This window comes from Pseudoliparis swirei, chromosome 2, assembly GCF_029220125.1.
Source record: "Pseudoliparis swirei isolate HS2019 ecotype Mariana Trench chromosome 2, NWPU_hadal_v1, whole genome shotgun sequence".
Lineage (NCBI taxonomy): Eukaryota > Metazoa > Chordata > Actinopteri > Perciformes > Liparidae > Pseudoliparis > Pseudoliparis swirei.
Window position 1 is genome coordinate 11,299,564 of NC_079389.1, and position 24,935 is coordinate 11,324,498.

The 24,935-nt window shown below is 39.8% G+C and overlaps 2 protein-coding genes across 3 annotated transcripts; both read left to right on the forward strand.

Moving 5' to 3' along the window:
* Positions 1 to 272: 272 nt before the first annotated feature.
* LOC130204493 (activin receptor type-1C) lies at positions 273 to 17,149 on the forward strand. 2 transcript variants are annotated; one of them, XM_056431269.1, is made up of 9 exons: positions 273 to 558; positions 6,559 to 6,789; positions 11,052 to 11,294; positions 11,418 to 11,648; positions 11,739 to 11,906; positions 12,186 to 12,342; positions 13,151 to 13,275; positions 13,571 to 13,701; positions 14,438 to 17,149. In XM_056431269.1, the coding sequence occupies exons 1-9, from the start codon at positions 489 to 491 to the stop codon at positions 14,561 to 14,563; spliced, it is 1,482 nt and encodes a 493-aa protein (XP_056287244.1). In that variant the 5' UTR covers positions 273 to 488; the 3' UTR covers positions 14,564 to 17,149. The 2 variants fall into 2 exon arrangements, with proteins under 2 accessions (XP_056287244.1, XP_056287236.1); XM_056431261.1 differs by having other exon boundaries at positions 274 to 558; positions 11,418 to 11,906.
* Positions 17,150 to 18,830: 1,681 nt separating this feature from the next.
* cytip (cytohesin 1 interacting protein) lies at positions 18,831 to 23,551 on the forward strand. The gene is made up of 8 exons (XM_056434488.1): positions 18,831 to 18,999; positions 19,209 to 19,258; positions 19,421 to 19,475; positions 20,068 to 20,170; positions 21,765 to 21,858; positions 21,995 to 22,061; positions 22,179 to 22,245; positions 22,451 to 23,551. The coding sequence occupies exons 1-8, from the start codon at positions 18,832 to 18,834 to the stop codon at positions 22,861 to 22,863; spliced, it is 1,017 nt and encodes a 338-aa protein (XP_056290463.1). The 5' UTR covers position 18,831; the 3' UTR covers positions 22,864 to 23,551.
* Positions 23,552 to 24,935: the final 1,384 nt, after the last annotated feature.

A 24,935-nucleotide genomic window follows, 5' to 3' on the forward strand; every position in this document is an offset into this window, starting at 1 on the left:
GCCCACCGACGCTGACTACGTACTCTGTCCCTTTTGTATGAATGCAGAATAAACCGTTGCTACCAGCCTGCCCAGCTCCAGGGAGATTCATTGAACAGGAGACATCTCACAGGGGTTACAGACACATCAGCACACCTCCAACCAGTAAGCATTTGATAAATACCAGAGAGCTGACACCTTCTTGAATTGTGTGTGTATTAAACATGCAGACAGGAGGCGGTGTTCCACTGGACCTGCAGCAGTTGGAAGGATGTGCAACACACTTTCTCTCTGGCTCTCATTCCCACGTCTTTATCTGAGGTCTGCAGCGTTAATCCTCTTAAATCGTCGTCAACAGGGGCCGAGCGAGCCTCTCTGCGGTGCACAGTGCCCTCCCCCGCGGTTACTCAGCGAGGCACAGCCTGCCGACTCCACCGCAATGAAGCGCGTGTTTCTGTAGGGTCGCGGTGGGAACGGTGCGTGGGGACCGAGCAGATGCCGCTCCCGCCATGATGCGTCCCGGGAAGCGGAGCTTTCGAGCGGCGTTGATCTTCCTGTCCGTCGCCCAGCTGACTGCAGGTACGGCAGCTGACAGGGTCGCACTCAGTTTTCATTAGCTTGATCAAACGCATTCATTTAGTCAATCACTTTTAAAAAAAAGGTTGTATGTGAGTTATCAAACTGCCTGCCATTTACATGTTTTGCTAACTAAGGAATTCAGTTGACTTTTTAATTCGCCCGTAAACTATGCTGCTATATCAACTAAACCATGCACCATGAATTAAGTTCATTTAACTTTATTTATAACACATTATTTTATACCATTACACTCGCCGTTGATTACAGAACCTCTTTTTTTTTTTATTAGGCCTAATTTATGTTCCTAATACACCTTTTAAAATGGCAATTATTTAAAAAGGAAATAATATTTAAAAAGAAATCAAAATCTACTTGTTCTTCCATGCGGTACAGTAAGTGTTAACAGACCATGTGCTGTCCTAAATGGTTGCCTGTCAGTTAAAGAAAACTATAGAATACTGTCAGATTTCTTTCTTAATTGCTATTTCCCAGCCAGTATTATGCTGTCATTGTTTTGGGCTAAACTTAAAATGTGATGTGTTTTATTCAGAAGGACATTGTTTCTTTTGCACATCATATTTAGAATTTTTCTAGAGGCCCTCCTATATCAAAAATTGCATTTTTTTGTTTTATAATTGAACTATTACAATTTCTTTGCCAAAATGTTATACTGTAGTTGAAGCATTAGATAAAAAAAATACCAAGCATTCTCTGGTTCCTCACCAATGTGAGGATTTGCAGATTATTCTTGTCATATTGATTGGAAATTGGAAAAACAATTCAAAATTAAAATGGCAGGTTGTGATCTGCATAATTCATCCATCACATTTCATAGAATTGATAGACCAGATGATTAACGAGAATAATCCTTAATTTCAGCAAGATTGAATCGTTCACGTGGTGGTCCGCAGGCTGTTACGTTGCATGTTATGTTGTAAAATACATCAAATCAATGTCTCACCCATTTCCATGCTATACCTGACTTACTGGATACCTCCTGCTGTCTGGGATTTTCCTGGTGTGACTTAAAGCTATTCTGTCTGAGGCAGCGATGGTTGCAGTGTGACGCTCCCTCTTCTTTGTGTTTGGCTTAGAATAGAAGACTGACACACACTTTAAAAATAAGTGAAAGGTGTTCTTGTTTGACAGAAGGTGCATGGGAGCTAGTGTTGTATGTTTTTAATGGGGCAACGGAGTGGTGGGTCAATTGTGTAAGGGCAATGTTTGTACGGCTGTGTCAGTTAACTGGTATTTCAGGTTTTATACTCAGTAAATGATAGTTATTCCATTTTAGTAAGTCCACACTTATATCCTGATATAATCAAACACACAAATTCAGCTAATCAACCGAGTGCTTTTTTCTCTAAGATGCCCTCATTCCAGGTCTCACAAAAAAAGAAGAAGGATATGAGGAGTAATTTCTTGCACTTGAGTGGTATCCTTCATTACTATCAATTCTCGCTGACGGCTTCTGTGGTAAAACGGTTCTTCAAGTACTTTTAAAACTTAGAAATGAAATTAACATCTGTTGAATTAAGAGCAGTTTCTCAATAACTCTCCCCTACTCATGCCTACATTATTGAGCATCTCCGAGAAGAACTGACAGACACATATTTAAGTTAAGAAAACAAGTTGAGGAGTAAATGCTTTATATCACCTTTGTTCACATAGGTAATAAATCATATCTCCACCCAGATTGAGGAGAGCTGCAAAACTATTCAAACCTGTGAGGAGTTCTTGGAAAAATAATAGGAAACATGCACACATTCCTGGATGTGTGGAAATGTGCAGAATGTTTGATTTTAAATAATAAGTCTCCTCAAAGTTACTGATGGATTACACTTTTTGTGATGAAATATTTCCAACGATAACTGCTTCATCCACAAAACCCCACTCCACAATGCAGAAAACAAGGCATTCACACCTTTGGGAATTAACCGTTTCAAACCCCAAATTCAAAAACAGATTGGATTCATCACATCCTCAAAGCAATGTCATAACAGTTTGTTTAACAGTTCTGTAGGTCTTCCAATTCATTTTCTTGTATTGGTTTCTGGTGGATTTCCTGCTGTTTGTTTTGTTTTGAGTAGATTATTCACTAAAACGATGCAGTACAACACTATAGAATCCTTTATCAACAGGAAGTCTCATTCGGGTGTCTGATTTATGGAAAATGTTACAGTAGATCAGGTGTGACTAAATATCTATGGCCTGATGTAAATGGAATTCAAGTTATTGAGCAACAACCAGACTAAAATATAATGTTCATAGTATTAAAAAAAAATTCAACTCCTGTTAAGTTGATTTGATGCACTATGTTAAAAAAGACAGTTGCTTTTCTTTTGGTGGTCTTTGGTGTGGATTTTTGTTTCAGCATTTTTTGAAGACACCAGTACAATTTGTGATAGTGTTGATTGCTAGCACACCACTGTTCTCCCCATCTGTTTTGCAAACTGAACACAGTTTGGTGTTTATGGCAGCCCTTCCCCAAAACCAGTCATCCGTCCATCCATTGTCGTTACCGCTTATCCTATTCAGGGTGGTGGAGGTGGGTTGGAGCCGATCACAGCTGGCATTGAACAAAGCCACGGTATATTCTGGATAGGTCAACAGGCTATCACGCCTGGAGATACCACTCACATACGCATGGAGATACCACTCACACACTAAACTTAACTATCCTGCATGTCTTTGGACTGTTGGAGGAAAAACCCTTATGTGGGAGAACATGAAAACTCCACACAGAAGGGCCAGACGGCAGGTTTAAACCCGGGCTGTGTGTTTTTAACATTTTTTAATTACTTCCCTTTCACCATACGTGATTAAAGAGGCCATTAAACCAATCCACATCAATGCTCAGTTTTCATCTGCCTAAAACAGAATCTTGTTAACCCATAGTGTCAGAGTCCGAGTACTCATCACCCTCGTCCTTGAGTTAGTTTGTTGCTAAGCGATTCACAAGGAGACTGTTAAAGAACACGTCTGCTGGAGGAGCCTTAAAAAACACTTTTCGATTATTAGTTTGTATATCCTTCGATTTTTTTGAAATCTCAATCAATTAAAAGACCAGAAATGATGATGAATTCATCCTGTTCACTATAATAAATATTGCACAGTTTTTTTAAACAATACTACACCATCTTGGTGCCATTCAACACATACTGGTAATGTGCGGTCAATCCTTAAACCCATGCTGTTCTCTTTTTTTATAATTAGCGTTTTATTAAACATATTTCATGATTGCTACATTGATGACACACACATCTGTAGACTTCATTTAAGCAGGATATCCATGAACAACATGTCTTCCTGACTGAGTCATGAAGCAACGAGAGAAGGACTAAACATCTCCAGATCTCATTAAAAACTAAAAGAAAACATAAAAAGACAAATCTTATTGCATATAAATTCAAGTACAGTAACTACAGTAACTCAAGTAGGAGTCACTTGAACTTTGACCACCATCTGCAGTTGTGAAATGTGTGTCGTTTAGTTTCTGTTCTTATCTGTAAACCCTTGGGAAATATTGATTGCTTCTTTCCCTTATTGGAATGAGCGTTACAATACATGCAGTAGTATACATGCTTAAATCGCTCTATTTCCAGCCCTTCAGAAGTAAAAAAGGCCACTTCTAGATGTGTAAAAACAACAACAACACTCTTCGTGTAGAATTAGGGGTTAGTATTAGTATGCGGGGAAGTATATTATATTATTTTCCAAGTTCAGGATGAATAAAAGAGTTTTTGATTTTTGACTTTGCTTCCTTGTGAACCATAAACAGCACGGATGATCCCGAGCTAAGGAGACTGGCTCTATTTAAAAAAAAATCATCAGCAATATATTTTGTTATGTTTGTTGTGTATTGTTTAATCCAAACACTTCTCACGTGTGTTGATACATGACAAATACAGATTATGTGGAACTGAAAGACAATTATAGTATACAAATGATTAAAAATGAAATACTGGCAGACATTTTATGATAAACATTTAAAAAAGTTAATAATTTGATTTATAATTGGACACCATGGAGACATTTCCTTAAACACTTTTTTTTAATGATTATTATTATTGAAATAATTAGGGCTGTCAGCGTTAACGCGTTAATCTATGCGATTAATTTGGCCGCGTTAACGCACTAAAATATTTTAACGCAATTAAGGCATTTTTTTTTTTTTTTTTTTAAACCGCGGCAGTACGGTTTGACACTGTTTCCGTTTTTAAAACAATCATCAGAAATCAGTTTAACTCGTGGATGAATCAGTCGGGTTTCCTCCTGCTCCTCCTTCCTCCCGTCTCCCCCTCTGATACACAGAGGAACGAAGGGGCGACGTGTCGGGTGACGCGGCGCGGAAAGAACGCGACACACGAAACCTTCAACGTGATTGGTCAAACCAATGAACACTCAGTAAATCACAAAGGACCTCCCACCTCACAGGTTAGGCTCATTTAGCAGCCTGTCAGTCAGACAACCAGAGGACACGGCGCGAGGACAATGAGGCTCATTTCAGAGCTGAGATTGTTCTGGAATGTTTGATGTATAACACGTGGGGTGTGTCACATGCAAAAGACTTTAAACGGTGAATTTAATTTATTTTGTAAAATGTATAAAATGCCCCCAACCTCCAGAGGGTTAACGTGACATATTTGAATGTCAGTCAGTTACCAAGGCCACTGGTTCTGCTGCTGTTCAATGTTAAAGATGACAGGACCAATGGGGTCTCAATATACTTTTTTTTTTACTAATCTGATGTTTCACTGAAGAAACAATTTATCATCCACGATATTAAATACCTCGCTGGCACTGTATATGTAGGAGCCTCTTTGAAAACACAGCTCTGTGTGAAGTTTTGTCTTTAAAAGAAGGGAAACACTTTTAACCCTTGTGTTGCCTTCGGGTCATTATGACCCGATTAAATATTTAACCCTCCCCCCGCCTTTGGGTCATTTTGACCCGATTCAATGTTTCACCCTCCTGTTACCTTTATATTTACTTACATATTTTACCCTTTGGGTTCAATTTGACGCCAGCAATTAAAACCTCCAGAAAATTATTAGAATTAATATTGTTTTCCAAGTTTAAGTGTGAGGCACTTTATGTTTGTTTGTTGACTACCGAAAGAACACCGACATTAAACATTGAATGGGGTCAAATTAACCCGAAGGCGGCAGGAGGGTGTAATATTGATTCGGGTCAAAATGATCCGAAGGCAACACAAGGGTTAAACGGTGAATTTTTGTTTGTTTGTAAAATGTATAAAATGAGCCCAGCCTCCAGAGGGTTAACGTGACATATGTGAATGTCAGTCAGTTACCAAGGCCACTGGTTCTGCTGTGTTCAATGTTAAAGATGACAGGACCAATGGGGTCTCAATATATATATATATTTTTTACTAATCTGATGTTTCACTGAAGAAACAATTTATCATCCACGATATTAAATACCTCGCTGGCACTTTATATGTAGGAGCCTCTTTGAAAACACAGCTCTGTGTGAAGTTTTGTCTTTAAAAAGAATGAACTTTTAACTTTGAACTTTTAATTGCGATTAATCGCGATTAATCGCGATTAATTAATCGCAATTTCAAAATGTGCGATTAATTAGTTAATTTTTTTAAATCGATTGACAGCCCTAGAAATAATGCATGCATTCAAATTGGTTTAATTTAATATTGTATAATATAATTACAGTTTATTTCTAGTTTTTCCAGTCAGCAGGCAGTGCAAGCTTGCTTATCAATCACTCCCAGTCTTATCAGACAAAACATGACAGCAGCTCCAAGAGGAACACAAGATTATCTGGGTGTTAAACTAAGAGGCATTACGTTGGTTCCTCCACTTCCAGCCATTTAAGAGCATGTACCTGCTCGCATAACAGGAGCTTCTAAAGAGTAATAAAAACACTTGCTATGACTTTGAATTATACTGTCTTTCCTCCCCAGCCATTTCATCAATGTCTGTGGAGAGAATAACCATCTCTAATGATGTCATTTGTTTTTAGGTCTAAGGTGTGTCTGCCAGCTTTGCGCCAACCACACCTGTGAGACGACCGCAGATGGAGCCTGCTGGAACTCTGTGATGCTAATTGATGGGAAGGAGGAAACGGACAAGTCGTGCATGTCGCCCTCTGAGATGAAGGGCCAGGTCTTCTGCTACAGCTCCCCAAATGTCTCAAAGAGGAACTGCTGCTTCATTGATTTCTGCAACAATGAGACTCTGCACCTGCACCCAGGTACAGAGGCTATGGAATGGATCATTAAAATAAAAAATGTAAATACTCAAAGACTCCAAAAAATGATTATACCCTCAGACAGACAATGTCAAATTGCTCAGTAGATACAGGAGTAATTCAACAGCAACATCACCCCAATCAGGGTGGGATTTCCCACTCATTCTGGCCCCAGCTAGACAAGGTGGATGCTGATCCTACTATATCCTGTGAAGTAACACATCGGTCAGAGGCAATGAGACGCCATTCAATGATCCTCCCCCTCCCTCCACTGAATTATATATAAATAAATACTTTTTCAAGCATGTACTGCATGTTAAAAGCCTATCGTGGGTCTGCCGGGTGGACGTTGGCTTTCAAGCAGAGGAGGATTACTTTTACCTGTCGATAAACAATTCAGTGGAAAACAGGATGCCGAGAGTGACATTTAGCATCAGGGTTCATGGGGTTCTTTCTGCTGCAATCAATAGGTTCATGTTTAATGCATTGTGTTTCTTTTGGTTTATGTGTAACATGCGTTTGAGGCAATTTTATGAAAATGGGATCATTAAAAAAGAATATAAATCCGATTTGTGAAAACTGGATTCATCATGTTTTGTCCAGTTAGGGACATGACTTCACAAACACACACTTTTCTTTTACATGTTATACCCTTGTGAAGTTGAAATGGTTAACATGTTCATCACAGAGCAACATCAGTGTCGGTGTTGTCCCCTTGTTGTAGTTAGTCCAACCAAAGGTGGACCAAAACAACAAGCTGAAAGATTTGATCCATTATTCACATGAGAATATTGATCAGGTCATCTTTACAACAATCTAAATGCATCATATCATCACCTATTAAGTTAGCATTATTTTTTGTGCTCATGAGTACACTAATATGGCCATCTATTTTACGTATTAATTAAACTAACAATTATTCTTTGTCAATAAATTAAATGGTTAGGTCGTTAGATGTCTTATTTTGTTCAGCCATCAGTCCAAAACCTCAAGATATTGTTAGTATAACATACAAGATGACAATAAAAAGCAAACGATCACATTGAAAGCAATGAATTGATTATTAAAACTGTTGCCGATTAATTATTAATCAAGATATATATATATATACTGTATATAGTCTGGTTTTCAAAGACTAGTTTTCCTCTTTCTACTTCTTTAAAAATAAGTGACAATAAGTACTCTCTGAAAATACAATGTTCCGTTTTTAATTCACGACACCCCCCAAAAAATGAAGACAGAGATAAACTAAAGGGAAGGGAATAATAATCAAAATAATTTGAGGTAAATTCAGTAGATTACTTCCTTTGACCCATGCAGTCACCAATAAACAGTTTGAAGAAGGTCTTTTTCCTCTTGGCCAGAGGAGAGTAAAGTGTTCTGCACCATGTCTGCTGAGCTACAGGCATGATGTAGTTACTGCACATGACATGTTTTTAGGTAAAAGGCCAAAGACATCTTAGGAAACTGTGGTTTAGTCCACAACGTGTTGCTTTGCACATTGGGCCATCTGCAGATGTTGCACGTTTGAGGCACTCCTGGACATTTCATGCTTCTGGGATTTGAGAAGATGAAAAGGCTGGTGAAACATGGATACGGTTTGGGTTTCTCAAGGCTGCATTGTTTATGTGGAAACTGTATTTTGAAAGAGTTATTAGTTCCTGCAATAACTCCTGAAGTTAAAATAGGACCAAAAGTTGGCTAAATCAAGTTGGTAGCCAAAGTTATTATTTTTATTTCCTCTGGCCTATGATGTCATTGTACTGATATGCTACAATGCGGTGTTCACTGTGCATCATGTTGTCAGCATGCCTTTCAATCTCATATTGTCCCAGCGCCCACCAGCTCTGCTATTTTAGTTTGTATCCAGGATCCTCTGTCCACCCACAGACAGAAGGAAGGTCAGAGATGACAATGTCAGCTTACTGTGTTTTGCGAAACCAACAATGTATTCTCCTAGTGCACCTGTTGTGGATCAGTTACTTATTTCAAATAAACAACCCCAAAAAAAAAATGGCAATGTTGGCACTTTTTGGAGAACATTTTTTAAAAGCTTCTGCCTCTGTATCATTACTTTTGATAAATTACATTTATGGGCAGTGATGACATTAGTTTTGTTTTTTGGAAAAAGCATTTTTTGGTAGACAAAACTTTGCGTCTGCCTAATCTACAATTTAGATTGTCAGCAGAGTGATGGCTCAATTTAACTGTGCTAGTTTTAAGGTCAGAAAATTGTTTTTAAGAAATCAGCATATTTAAGCATAACCCACTCATTCACCAGGGATGATACATTGTTTGCTTGAGATGATGATTTCAGGCCACACTGTTGAACAATTATCAATAATGCCCACACCGTCCATGGGATGAGCCTCCATCAGAAGGACTCAAACCCCCGAGCGACACCGGGCAACAGTCACAAGGAGCTCAATTGTAAATTCCCACTCATTCTCCTGAGTCTTGGTCCTAAAGGTTTGGTGTAGAGACCAACTACATGGTAACTGTTGGCTACATTACAGTTTTTCTCCATTGCTTTGGCTCAATTCTTGAAACAGAAATGACATTCTCAAAACAACTCGTGCAAACCTCCAAACCACTGGGCACTTGTTCACAACAGATTTGAATTTCTCATTCCTTTCATCAAATTGCAATTGTTTTAGAAACTCCTTGCAAATGACGAGTACAATTGCCTACAGCTTGCACACATTTCAAATGATTTAGCACATCTGTGCAAATGGTTAGGTACAATTGCCTTCAGTTAGCCCAATTACCAATTGAATACATCTGGCTGGTCTAAACTGACTGTTGCTTCTCAGTCAAGTGGTTGTTCTCTGCAAAACATCTTGGCATAATTTCCTTGTTTACATCATCACCTGCACAATAGTTCACTCCTCTGTCAAAATCGTTCAGGCACATAATACCAAGAAAAACATTATGGTATATCCTGTAATATGGATCTCTTGGATCATCGGCTTCATTTTCAGGTTCAACTAGAACTTTACTAATCAAGGGGGATTTTCTCACATCCGATCACCAATCACACAGTAATTTTAGTTAGCTGACAGGTGCTATCCAGGAGGATAAATGCTTCCATCAAATATCTAGGGCGTGACAAAGTTCAGTACAGTTTACAGTATGAACATGGAAGCACCTGGCCAGGTAAACGAACAAGTGCAACTGCCTGTTCGAGGAAGAGGAGGAAGAAGAAGAGGAAGAGGAGCAAGGGTGCGTGGTGGTGGAGGGTGTATGAGCATCGGGCTCTAAACCAGAGGTCCCTTCTCCAGGCAATGGATGCTGCTTGTGCCGATGTCACGGCAGATCAGTGCAGGGGATGGTTGCGGCATGCAGGGCGATTCTTCCCCCGTTGCATCGCAAGGGAGAACATCAGATGCGATGTTGAGCAGGAGAGTGAGGATGAACTCCAGCTTTGAACTCCAGCTTTGCTTTACTTTCCTACTGTATGTTTTGTTCCAGTCGTGTAGGCTATACTTTATTTTATTTTTTATGTGCTTTTTGTTTGACACTATTTTTTGCTGTACACATTTTCTGTTTCTGTTTTGCAATTACTGTAAGAATTTCCATGGCAGTATAAGTGCAATACAGTATGTGATGGGAAACCTTGTTGGCTCCTCTTGAATGAATCTTTTTTCTGTTTGATACACATAGTATTCTGGAAAGAAAACATCTCCTACAGTAACCATTCAGTGTCAAAGGACGAAGCCAAGATTGAAATGTGCACATGAGGGATATTTCTATGGTCCACTGCCATACTGACAAAACATCTAAACATTTTGACCTGCAGTGTTTAAACAATGACGAAGGGACTTTTTATTTTGGGGGCACTGACTATTTGTATGAGAAAAGGAATGAGTTTTGACTGATGAGTTGTGTGTTTTGGGAGAGATATGACCTTTTGCAGGTGTGCCATAGTGTTTTGCTAAACCATCTAGGTTATTTTGGCAAATGTATTTAAAGCTTTGAGAATGTCCTTTTTTTTCGAGAGAGATGAGCCACAGCAATCGAGAAGGAAGTTTTCATTTTGGGGGCACTGACTATTTTTATGAGAAAATGATTTGGGTTTGAAGCTTGAGTTAACTGTTTTGGGTGAGATATGACCTTTTGAAGGGGATCTATGTAGTTGTGCTGAACCATATATGCTATTTTACCAAATGCACTAAGATCTTTGAGAATGTAATTTCTGTTTCAAGAATTGAGCCAAAGCAATGGAGAAAAACTGTAACATGTTGTATGTGTGTTTGTGTCATCAGAGAGGCCTTTGGAAGAACCCGCCTGGAGCAAGCTGCAGCTCGCTGCCGTGATCCTGGTGCCCTCCTGCCTGTTGTGTGTGGGGATCCTGCTGAGTGTGTTCGTTGTGCAGAGCCACCGCTGTGTTTACACCAGAGCGCACAAGCAGGACCCAGAGGAGCCTTTGGAGGACCAGATGCTAATGTCACATGACAAATGTCTCAAAGATCTGATCTATGACATGAGCACCTCAGGCTCCGGATCAGGTAAGAGCGACTTAGCTTATGGCGCATTCTGGGTTCAGCTCAACAAGACGTGGATGCATGTAAAGCCAGTGAAATATTATTGTTTTATCAATATCAGCTAACAGTCTTGCTGGTGTGTTGCAGGTCTGCCTTTGCTGGTCCAGCGGACGATAGCTCAGACCATTGTCCTGCAGGAGTCTATTGGGAAGGGTCGGTTTGGGGAGGTGTGGCGGGGAAAGTGGCGAGGAGAGGATGTGGCGGTGAAGATTTTCTCCTCCAGAGACGAGAGGTCGTGGTTTCGTGAAGCAGAAATTTATCAGACAATCATGCTCAGACATGAGAACATCTTGGGCTTCATTGCTGCAGACAACAAAGGCATCAAAATCAGATACACAGACCAAAAAGAATCAAGTTCACATGATATTTATGAGATAAATGTGCCAACATGTGACTGTATTCTTGCAGATAATGGCTCGTGGACCCAGCTCTGGTTGGTGTCAGAGTACCACGAGCATGGCTCCCTTTATGACTACCTGAACAGGTACACAGTCCCTCTGGAAGGCATGATCGTCCTCGCTCTGTCCATAGCAAGTGGACTAGCACATCTCCACATGGAACTCATTGGAACACAGGGTAAGGAGGTACTCTATCCTAACTACAACACTTGTGTGCGCAGTAAAACCTTCATATACAAAACAATTGTCTGAACCCATATTTCACAAGTTAATGATGAGCCTGTGATTTCTCAAAACTGTCTGTCAATTGATGAATCGGAATGTTATTCAGACCTGCGATTAAAGATTATTTTTGATTTTTTAGATTTATTTATTTCTTATTTATTCTCTAAAATGTCAAAAATATTGGCAATTATGGCCTAAATTAAAACCATGTTGGTGTCCTTCTTGGTTTTAGGGAAACCTGCCATTGCTCACAGAGACCTAAAGTCCAAAAATGTCCTGGTGAAGGCGAACGGCACAGCGGTCATCGCAGATTTGGGTTTGGCTGTGAAACACGACTCCAGCAGCAACTCCATGGACATACCGTCCAACCACAGAGTGGGAACCAAGAGGTAGGATTTACCTCACAACACGCAACGGACACACACCAAGTAGCAACAGGACGACACTGGAATAACTTGATAAGAATAGATGGATGGGTAGATGAATGGAAAGATGGTTAGATAGTTAGATGGATAGATGGATAGATAGATAGATAGATTGGTAGATGGATAGATAGATAGATAGATAGATAGATAGATAGATGGGTAGATAGATAGATACAGTAGATAGATGGTTAGATGGATAGATAGATAGATAGATTGGTAGATGGATAGATAGATAGATAGATGGGTAGATAGATAGATAGATGGTTAGATGGATAGATAGATATATGGTTAGATAGATAGATAGATAGATAGATAGATGGGTAGATGAATAGATAGACAGATATACTTTATTCATCCCCAGGGGGGATTTGCTTGTAGCAGCAGCAAACGAGGGTACTATAAAGACAATACAATAAAATAGTAGAGCAGGACATATTACATTTGAGAAAATGTAACAATTAAGTAATAAATACAATTTAAAAAAATGCTAAGTCTATAGAAGTGAGTATAAAGTATATAAAGTTAAAGCGGTGCAAGGTTCAAATAATTACGTTGTTATAATAATTACGATTCAATGCATATTTGTCAAAGGATTGTCATGAATAATCAGTGAGTGTTGTTTTTATAGATGATTTATTTGTCTTTCAAGTCTCAAGAAGCAACATGTTCAAATCTCTTTTTCTTCACAATGATGACCTAAGCTTGTTTTCTTATATATAGAACACGGTGCATTTAAAATGTCATTATCTCTTAATTATTGTGTCCTCTGCAGGTACATGGCCCCAGAAATCCTGGATGAGACAATCAATATGAACTGCTTTGAGTCATTCAAAAGGGCGGATATCTACTCGCTAGGCCTGGTGTTCTGGGAACTGGCCCGCAGGTGTTCTGTTAGAGGTAGTTTAAATGACTCGCATACACTCCCTATTTTCGAGCGATATATATAGAAATATTCAATGCTAAAATTATTAGCAAGACTGGACTGGCACTAATAGTCAGCTACATACAAGACACCACTGATGAAACTGATGTAATTCTACCAATAACAGTTGTTCCATCATAAATGAAAATGTGTTCTTCATAAGCTAATTTAAGGTGGTTAATGTCCTTTTCAGATTGCTGCACACCGCGTGTAATCATGTGGGTTAGGAAAGGCACGATAAACAAAATCTATATCTGTACTTTTTCACAGGACTTCAAGAAGATTTCCAGCTGCCTTACTTTGACTTTGTGCCTTCTGAGCCAACCATTGAGGACATGAGGAAGGTACTGTGTGAGCAGAAACTCCGACCCAACGTTCCCAACCAGTGGCAGAGCTGTGAGGTGAGACTGAAGGATGCATCTGATCTATAATCATGTCAGATAGTTATGATACTAACTCATCTAGTGTGTATTAAACTGCTAAAGTCAGATACAAAAACAAACTTAACATGCCTTATGCTGAGAGGATGAATCAGATTTCTTAAGACAGAGATGTTTTCTTGCAGTAGACATGTTCAGTTCACCTTTAAACCAATTTTGAATCCAAAATTCCCTACCGGCACCTGCATCCTCATTTTCACAAATGTTACACCACTGGTGACTGAAAGCAAGTCCTCAGCTTAGTTCAGCAGCTGCTTCTGAGATACAAGCGTATAGAAAGTCAAAGAAACATCTGCACACTTGTTTCAGATAGATGGTTACTAAGCAGTTAAGATTACTTCCAGTGAATTCAACTGAACAAAACCGACTGCATTTACCTCTGAACTGTGATGCATTGGTCATTAGAGATAACTACATGTACACTGTTAGTAACCACACATTGTTTTGGATCATTACAACATGTCTTGGTATTTCAATTACTCAAATAAATAAGCTGAAACTTCTGCTGTATAGAAAAAGTAATTTAATAAAGACAATGTTCTGTCCGCGGCCGTACCGTGTACAAAGCTTCCTATTACAGCTGCTGGGGTTACATTTCCCACCTGAGCTCTTTGCTGCAACTATCGCCGTATAATTAAGCAGAAATGCAGAAAACGTATCTTCATAAACTACTCCTATCTCCTTGTTGATACACCAGACGCTGCGTGTGATGGGCAAACTGATGAGAGAGTGCTGGCATGCCAACCCTGCTGCTCGACTCACTGCTCTGCGGGTCAAGAAAACCGTCTCTCAGCTGTCTTTCATCAAGGATGTCAAAGATTAGTAGGACCAGAGCAAACTGGGAGAAACTCTGATAGTCCGAGGCTGCCCTCTTCAGGAAAGATAAACACTGTTCACCCTCTGGGAGCAACTTCAGGTTGTTTTTGGTGCCAAAGTTTTGTAGGGGGTGTCAGTGGCTGCTTTACACACACACACACACACACACACACATACACACACACACCTACACACACACACACACAGTAAAAAAAAAGAAGAACCGAGCAGCTGCACTTTTGGTCGGAAGAACCATAAGAATGTATGTATGTAAAATATAATGTATACACAGATAATGTTGCTACCTCAGACATTTAAGTGCCCGAAGCTTGAAGTTGCACATGGTGATGTTTTCGTGCCATATCTTGTATCAAACACAGTATCGCTGAGTAGTTAGTGTGCTAACTGACCATCCCACGCCTACTGGAGAAGAAACCCTGAGTGGGTTTAGATGACACACTTACAGACTGTCCCTGATAATCTCAATGTTGAAGTGCTAATGATTAGTTATTACAGGACTAATTGTATGTACAATAAGATACATAATGTGTTGCTGGTCCATTGTTTCTGTTGGTCCAAATATTGAACGGACCACCATGACATTTGGTTCAGAAAATCCTGGTCCCCAGAGGATGAATAATAATAATCTCCTACTGGAGGAAACTAAGAGTTATCCTAAAATCAACCGACTGAACCCTTTTGGGTTTAGTGAAAAGGCCGTTCTTCTGGTGCCGCCCAAAGCCAAACTTTACCGATTTAGACTGACAAATGAAGTAGTCTCATGGGATCAGTAGAGCTGACATAGACTTTTTTTTCTTTTCCTTTTGCACAAAGAGAAGTATAACTATAAGTTCCTGCTCTACAGTTTTCCTATTTAAAGCTTTGCGTTGCTGAAATACGCTTCTCTCTGACGGGTGAATGCTGGCAACAAAGTGTGATCATGAATGTGAAACGGGATGTTTTACATTGTTGAAATACATGTATATTCCCACTGGAGGGATGTTATTCAAATCATGAAGTCTTTATGATTTGAATGCACAAACCTCAGTAAGTTAACATTGGCTCGTTTGTATTCTTAACGAGGACATCTGACACTACATTCAATATGTTATAAAACACCCATTTGTACAAGCCCGATGCTGTGTGACAGCAGGCTTCTCAACGCACTACATAATAACAAAGACCAAGATAAGGTAATATCTTGATAAAGCTAATGATGAAATCATAAAAATGATGACTACTTACTGTCATTAAATGAGTCTCAGACATTTCCCTTGCAGGGCCTTGTCTGGGTGATGGGTGTACAATACGATGAGGCCTGTGAAGTCTTGTCACAACAGGCTTTGAGAGAATCTGTGTTCCATGTGTGCTTATACGCACCCACATATGTGACGGTGTGCCTGTGTGTGCGTTTCATATCATGTGCATCCTGTGTTTAAAGACGTGAATCTGATGTGTTAATGTTTGTGAAGCTGGTACTGTGCAGAAACCCCGTTTCCCAGCCATCATGGCTTTCAATTCATCCTCAGTCCTTTCATCCTCACGCCCATGTTTTTAGTTGCGACGGCGAGGTACTTTCTTCCACGTGGCTGCTTCGTGTTGACACAAACACAAGCTCAGTTATGAAGGCGTCATGACTAATAGTTGATAATGTTGAATCAGCTGTTACTTGCTCCGTGTTTTTCTTTTTATGAAATGATTAGTTGTGTGTTGCAGAATACAGATATATTGAAAATGCAGTATTAGTGTCCGTCTCTGCCTGGGTCCAATTAAAGTACTTGTGATGTATATATGTTTTGATCTAATGTTGGATCGATGCTCAACCAAGCTAAGATAATAGTGTCATATCTGCCATAAGTGTTTGTGTCCTATCATCATGGCTTTCAATTCATCCTCAGTTATCTTCCAGGTTTTAAGTTGTTATGGCGAGGTACTTACTTCCATGTGGCTGCTCAGTGTTGACGCATACAAGTTCTGTTCTGAAGGCGTCGTCATGACTACTGGGGGATAATGTAGCATCAGCCGTCGCTCTTTTGACAAATATCAGTTCATGTAAGTCTTCGTGTTTTTCTTTTCATGACATGATTTCGTTGACTTCAATCATGGGATCATTCAACTTTGTGTGTCTCAGAATATGAAATATTGAAAATGCTGTATGAAAGCGTCCGTCTCTGCCTGGGTCCAATGAAAGTACTTTTAATATATATTAGTTTTATATCTATTGTTGGATTTATGCTAAACCAAACTTAGATTTCGTCTATAGTGTCATATCTGTTTCTCCAAGAATCAGACTGGTAACACAACCGAACGCTTATCATAGAAAAGACGTATCAATCATTCCAAAGAGTGGCTACCATGTGCGATTTTTGACTTATATTGTAATTTTAAAAAAAAATATATTGTATATGGAATCGCTAAATGCTCAAATCAAATGTGAAATCACGTTCATAAAATGAGCTTTTGGATTTTCATCCTGTTATGTAGATCAATATCGTTTTGTGTTGTTGCTCAGATTTCATGCCCCTGCATTGTATCTCTTACACTATTTATTCTGTATAGAAATTAGTTGGGTCAATAAACTGTTTATCATGGAGTGAACTGTTTTCATTACTTTTTTCACATTATAAATATGTTTTCTTGTAGAAAATGTCTTGCATTTGTGATTTTGAAAGCACTGATTCAGCAGATGACTGCACATAGGACAGAGTTTCCCGGAGCAGCTCATCTGAAATGGGTTCTGTTTTGATCTCATCACACTTTTACCTTAACTGATGACTCTTCTCAGCTTTCGCTCGCGCTCTATTCGTGTGCACTGCTTATGATGTGTCCGTTAGACAGAGGAAATAAAAGTGTAACAGTGAGGTCATCAGCACTACGCGGATGAGTCAACACCACAGGATTGTGCAGCAAGTGGCTTTCACGTATTTTATTGTGCTGACGGTCACAGAAGACGAGAGAGGTGACACAGTGTTACCCACAGGGGCCTTAGGGACAAATCATTTTTTAAATAATGCTTTTTAACCATTTTAAGATGGATTTGCATTTTTTCACATGAAAGAAACACATTTGTGAATACAGAGAGTTAATTTATAGACTAACAATGGAAGATGAACACTTGATTTGATTGACGCCTGCTTTAGAATGCATTGCAACACAACAATATGGACAGATGAGTATTGTTTCAGGATACACATTTTTAAAACTCCAGAAGAGATTTATGTTCTGCTTTCTCCTGTGTTATTATATTGAAGAGAGTATATCAATTTATTTTCCTCCTCGCTTTCATCAAGCAGCAGAGAGAGTGTATGATTTCAAATAAGAGAGCACAATGTTATCGTTTCTATATTATAGTGGTTTAACTAGAGATGTGAGTTTGCCATGTCCTGGACCAATGGGATATCTATTCCAGACGGTCCCGTGGTCGCTTGGCCACTGGCTCTGCTGCAGGTCAGTGGGGCAGAGCGGATTGCTGTGAGGCAATCTGCTAGATGAGTATTTCAACTGGGTTCATATAAACAGTTTTCTCTGATTTTCTGGTCACCAAAGAAATGCAGCTTTTGTGCACAGTGTTAGATGATATTATTTGCTCTGGATATAAAACAGTGTACCTTTTGTAAGGAAGGGTGTGGTAGTGGAAGAAGATTTAAGCGCCATCCACCATTGTCACCCTTGCTGACGGCCTGTGTCTGTGATTTTCCTTTTGAAGCAACCATGTCTGATGCCTTCGGCCCAATGACCCGTGCTGTCTGTTCGGGGAGCGTGACACTGGCCCCAAGCTAAATCAGCCTTTTGTCTGTCCTCATAAGACAAGTCACCCTGCTTGGCAGAACACAGGACTCATGCTCAGGCAGAAGCTAAGCCCATTGAGAAACTGAGAGTGAGAGAGGCTCGAAGCAGGTGCTGCTGGAGGCGTGAGGTAGCAGTTTCTCATGCATTGCTGATTTCTGACAGACCATAAATCGAATTGGTTAGACTGCGAAAGAGGAAAAGGGACCGTTTGAAGGGGAATACTGTGAAAAAAAAAGCTCCTTCCTTTGTGTTTCAATAAGGCAAACCACCCATTCTCTATAAAGAAGAAAGAAAAACAAATTCAAAGGTGAACAGGAAATTAGGTATGTGAGCTGTGATCTGCAGATGTGGGTCCACCACAACCATCACATGACGTGGATTTCCGCTTGAAACATTGTGCTGTTGGCTGCACAGCGAGGCAGGGCCACACGATCACTGAAGAGCTGCTGCAGCAGGACGTGATGGCGCTTTAAGGACTACTCTACCATGCAGTCCACCATGAATTTCATTGGCCTTTCACGCCAGGGCAGCCAAGAGAATTACATTCTGGATAATACTCTGAGGAAGAAATGTTCCCTTTGGTACCAACGCTCACTGAAGGGAAACAACGATCGACATCAACAAAACACAGGCTTTCTGCCCCGAGTGTGCAAGGTGAGACTGTAAATCAAGTGTGATACATAGCTGCAATATGAAGTGTAAAAACACACACAATTCAAAAACAATTTTAATCTTTTAAATTCCTTCGCACTGTAGGATCAACATCATTCTCACATTAAACAATTTCTTACATTTCCAGAGAGCTTTAGAACTTAAAGCTATAATATTGTTTTAAAGAGGAACTCTGCATTCTCTCTTTGCAGCCCAAACAAACCCGCTCCAACTCACTGGTTGATTACTCTGACCCTCAAAGGTAAATATATAAAATCTGATGTGCAATTTATCTTACAGGTTTCACCTTTAACCTTACTACAATAATAAATATATATTTGACATTTTTGCTTTATTTTAGAGGAGGATTAAATACCTAATACCGTATATTTATTCTCTTGTTTTGAATTTCTTCTTTGCACAGAATCACCATTGTTCTGGGAAAACAAGACAATGAAACATTTGGTTTTGCAATTCAGGTAATCACATTTCAATCAGGAGAGACGGGTATTTAGAGTTTAACAATCATTGATTACAATAGTATATTGCAATAGTGCAAAGTCTTTTTGGCGATTGGACTCCATCCTGAAGTAGGATAAACCAGGGGTAGAGATGCTGATATCTGCGCCAGCAGAATCCCCCCATGGAGACCAGACACTGGTGGTGGTGTCGAAGAAGCGTTGCCGCAACGCCAATTGGAGGAGCCTGGGGTGGAGGAGGGTCGAACTGACGCGAGCTGAAACGACAACTGACAGCAGCAGAGAACACAACTTTAAAGTGTTACCAACAACGCTGTGATAGGCTTACCCAACTGGGCTGCCTCTAAATGGTTGGTTCATTCATCGGGCCCGCCCACAATCAGCTAATGGAGTAATCGCTGCAAGACTTGTGAATGAACCAGCTGTACCCAATGTCTTCCTGTCTGAACTTTCGCTGAGCTACATTAGATACTCATATAAAGTATATCGATGTCATGCATTTGAATCTCTGCTTCTAGAATGTGTATTATGCTCACTCTGTGCGTCAGAGAATCTTTTCATGAAAAAGTGTTGATAAATTATTTTGTTGCAGACCTCCGGCCTGCAGCTGAAGGACAGCTCTGCAGTGGAGATGTACACGTTTGTGTCCACAGTGCAGGAGGACAGCGCTGCTGAGAGGGCTGGCCTGACCACTGGTGAACCCCCCCACACCCTCCTCACATGCCCGGCACAGGCGTACACATACACAACCCTCAGACCTTATTGTATCTTTCTGGTGTACATATTGACAGATACTGTATGCAGGGCTCTCAAGTTTTGAAGACAGGCAAGCGTGAGATTTCCATCAGCACCCGATACAGCTGACCGTTGCGCGCGCGAGAAAAGTTGTTGACGGGGGGGGGGGGGGGTGCTAGTGCTAGTGACTATTTTTTGCTCCATCCCAATGCGCGCAGACCGGCGTCGGAGCTCTGCAGCGGAACAATCGATCGGCGTATTGAGCACCCCTGCATTCAAGTATTAAATAGCCGAGAGGTTTTTTCAGCGTGAGGAATTCGATGTGTGGCGGGAGTGCGTGAGATAAGACCGAAATGCGTGAGACTTGAGAGCCCTGTTATATGTATGTACATGTAGTGAACTATGCGTGAGATAAGACTGAAATGCGTGAGTCTCACGCTCAATGCGTGAGACTTGAGAGCCCTGTGTATGTCACTTATCCAACGCCTACACACACACACACACACACACACACACACACACACACACACACACACACACACACACACACACACACACACACACATACAGGACTGTCTCAGAAAATTAGAATATTGTGATAAAGTTCTTTATTTTCTGTAATGCAATTAAAAAAACAAATGTCAAGCATTCTGGATTCATTACAAATCAACTGAAATATTGCAAGCCTTTTATTCTTTTAATATTGCTGATTATGGCTTACAGCTTAAGAAAACTCAAATATCCTATCTCTAAATATTAGAATATCATGAAAAAGTATACTAGTAGGGTATTAAACAAATCACTTGAATCGTCTAATTAACTCGAAACACCTGGAAACACATTTTCAAATGTTTGATTTTGTTTTGCTGTTATAAATCTTTTTTTTTACTTGGTCTGAGGAAATATTCAAATTTTATGTGATAGGATTTTAGAGTTTTCTTAAGCTGTAAGCCATAATCAGCAATATTAAAAGAATAAAAGGCTTGCAATATTTCAGTTGATTTGTAATGAATCCAGAATGCATGACATTTTTGTTTTTTTAATTGCATTACAGAAAATAAAGAACTTTATCACAATATTCTAATTTTCTGAGACAGTCCTGTACATGCAAAATATTAATAAAGCAATGGAGTCTAGCTATGTCACCACAAAAAACAGTCCAATGCAAAGGGTTACAAATGTTAAATGTTAAATGTTAAAAAAGTATGACAAAATAAAAGTATTTGAAACCTCTCTAAAATGTATGTTCATTTTCACGGTCAGCCAGCTTGGCATTTTTGGAAACATACTAGGCTTTTTAAATGACCAGTTTTTAGAAAAAATAATCATTTTAGTTTCATAGATTTTTTAAAGGTTGTTTAAAATGTTTAATTTGTTTTGTAGAAACAGGGATACACATACGAAACCCTCACACCTTATTGTATCTTTCTGTTGTACATATTGACAGATATGTCACTTCTACACACAAACACACACACACACACACACACACTGATGCACATGTATACAGTGCAAAGTCATGTTAAATTCTTTTGGCATCCTCATTTATTGCAGGAGATATTATCGTCACCATCAATGGGCTCAGCATTGAGGGATCATCTCATCAGCACATACTGGATCTCATAAGAGAATCCACCAACAGTCTAAAGTAAGTGATACTAATGGGTTGTGCAATAAAGCACATCAGGGGATAAATCTATACTGCACAGAAATATAAAACAGTTTGATAACAGCTGTTTGCTGTTGAAAGTGTGAGTGATTATTCTGTTGCTATGTGATTCCAGGATGGAGACTGTATGTGGGAACATGGTGAAGCAGATAGAGCTGGAGAAGAAGATGAACCTGCTTAAGGTGTGTCTCTTTGACCCTGACAGCTCAAAATAATGAAAGAGCAAAACTGATAATAATAATAAAAAAGATCGTAGACTACTGGAAGAAAAACCCTGATGTTTTTTTTTGCCCATACAGCAATCACTGCATGTGAAATTGTTGGAGCTGCAAGGCCTTACACAACAGGAACAACGTCTCATGCGAGGTGAGAGGGTTTGCTCCTCTGCCAGACCGCAGCGCTTCCTTTCTGAAGCGACGCTGCTGGTGATGTGAATTCAAGTGTGAACGCCAGATGCATGAGATGAAGGAGTTCCCCTGACAGATGAACAAAGAGGATTCTGACGAGAAGCAAAATGCTAACTTCCCGTCATCCGTAGCTTTCTCTCACGGGGACTTTGTTTTGTTTCCAGGTAACTTTAACCTCTCAGCTGACCCCTCAGCCATGCCGAGCTCCCCCACAGTGCGCTGTGGCCGGCGTTTCTCTAGTGACGGTAGTTACAGGAGCACGATGACAGATGACAGTGACCAGGCCAGCGTGTTTGGGGATCTGTGCTCTCCCAGCCCTGCAGAGGACGGCTGCTTCCTCTTCAGAGACTTCAGCTCCTGCAGGTTTTCCTGGAGCTCCAGCCGACACCACCAATCCCTCAGCCACAGCAGCAGCAGCTCCCTCTCTCCTTCCTGGGAGGAGACAAGGATGTCCTCCTTGTTCGGTACCCTTCCCCGTAAAAGCAGGAAGGCCAGTGTTCGCAAACACATAATGAAGTTAATTCCTGGACTCCAGCGATCAGTTGAAGAGGAGGAGGGGGGAACCAATATTCAGTGACTTGTTGAACATGGTTTCTCATGCTCTTGTCGCAGAGGGAAAACAACACTGTAATTAAGTGTTTCCCCACAATTAAGGATGGGTAAAACCTTTTTTAACAACCATTTTTTGTCTCCATGGGAAACACAGAGATGACAGACATGTCAGGGGCTCGGCATTTGTCAATATCAAAGTTTACTCAAGAGGGTTCTGCTTGGCTTAGACTTGTGGATAGCACAAAAGCATTCTGACAATATTCTGTTGTTGAAATTAATATATGTCAATAAGATTATAATAAATTATATTATGTATACCACTAGCTTGAATAAGAAACTGCATTAATCCGGATGTGTTAACTAGCATCGTGGATTTCCAAATGAGACTATTGTGACATAAAACACATGATAACAATGTATCTTTCAGGTCGGATAGACATTTAAAGTGGTCGTCTGTCACATTCAGGTGCTGCAAACCAAAAGCAAAGCTCTACTTCGCTCAGCTCACAACAGGATGTGGGCACAAGGGGCTGGAGCTACTTCACTTCAACTCTCAGTGTTTGTTCAAAAACACTGAAACTGTTTCTTGTACATTCTGAATGTAATTAAATGTGCAAATTTCACTTTCAGTGGCAAGACAATACAACGTTTAACAGAATGTCATGCTTTATTTTGTTGGTATCAAATCAAGAGAATCTGTAAAATAAAATAAAAAAGATAGTCTTACAAACCCACCAGTGTGTTCCTTCATAAACCAGATAATAATCCACACTCATTCTAAAGTTACACTTTCAAAAGGAAAAATATAATTTGTGCATAACAGAGTGGGCTACATTGATGATGACTCGGGTGTTGCACATGATTTACTCATACACACAAAATAATATTAATACAAAAAGAGAATAGAAACCTCACACATTTCCTGTAATAAGTCTCACTTCTTTGGTTTCCTGCTGTTGAGAGAGAGAGAGAGGCATTGTCAATGTATGATACACTATACAGTGTTCCTGCTCTTGATGATTGCCATTCACGATGACGCTGTTTATTTTCAAGCTGCAAAACCAGGAGAGAGATCATTTAGAAAATCACCACTTTTCCACTTGTTTTGTGTTATGAAGCAGAACATGAAATGCTTCAATGGAAATGCCTCTTATTAAAAAAGTTTCTTCAGGAAAGGTTGTGTTGCATGCGGACAGCGTGGAGGAAGTATCAACATTCTGACATTCAAAGAGTACATGTAGTATTTCAGCAGCAAAATATCTCCCATGACAGATTATAACACAATCTAATAATGTTGTAAATGATAATCAAAGTTATTTTTCTTACTATGGCTTTCTGATCTAACTACTTTTACACAATTAGGTATGTTTCCAAACCTTTAACATGGTTACAAGATAAATCTGAGGGTTGTGACGTGATTAAAGGGAGATGAAAATCCACAAATCTGTACTTCTTGGAATTTACTCTAATTTTTGCTTTAAAAGAAAAATACTGGAGAATTTTATATATTTTTTTACCTCTAACAGTGCTGATGTTATGTGTTTAAATATCCTGTTATATTATCATTTTAGGTGGTATGGATTTATGTGCAAATTGGGGCTTAGCTTCATCACATGTGTAAGGTGAAACACTGTAAAGCGAACCTATAGGAGAATGTTAATCCAGACTCACAAGGTTACAAAATGAAGGTGGTCACCCAACAGATTATCGAAGAATGAGTACAATCACTTCAATATGCAGATGCCAGAGTCACAAAGAGTCTTTGTTGGGGCCACAACAAAACCCCTGTTCACCATGCACACAGACTTACATGGTACTCGCACTAGAGAGCACACTAGAGAGCTTCACCGTGCGCTGCTCACTGAAATGCAGGATGGATTCCTTCTTCACGCTTTGACAAAGTAAGACAATAAGTTTTTCTGGTAACATGCTCAGAACGGTGAAACGCTCACATTTTTATTTAAGAACTAGTGAAGCAAAAAACATCGAAGAGCATTGAAGCTGGACTATCATCGCTATCAAAGAGGAAAGAAAACCAGAGAGCTGGAGATGGAGACACGCACAATGCCTCCAAAGGCCCCGAGGCTCACAATAGAA

Bases quoted from the DNA above. Each gene is read 5' to 3' on its own strand.
- LOC130204493 (XM_056431261.1), top strand. From the start codon at position 489: ATGATGCGTCCCGGGAAGCGGAGCTTTCGAGCGGCGTTGATCTTCCTG. The intron at 559-6,558 runs GTACGGCAGCTG...ATTTGTTTTTAG, and splicing joins CGTCGCCCAGCTGACTGCAG to GTCTAAGGTGTGTCTGCCAG. The intron at 12,343-13,150 runs GTAGGATTTACC...TGTCCTCTGCAG, and splicing joins CACAGAGTGGGAACCAAGAG to GTACATGGCCCCAGAAATCC.
- cytip (XM_056434488.1), top strand. From the start codon at position 18,832: ATGCAGTCCACCATGAATTTCATTGGCCTTTCACGCCAGGGCAGCCAA. The intron at 20,171-21,764 runs GTGAACCCCCCC...CATTTATTGCAG, and splicing joins GAGGGCTGGCCTGACCACTG to GAGATATTATCGTCACCATC. The intron at 21,859-21,994 runs GTAAGTGATACT...ATGTGATTCCAG, and splicing joins GAATCCACCAACAGTCTAAA to GATGGAGACTGTATGTGGGA.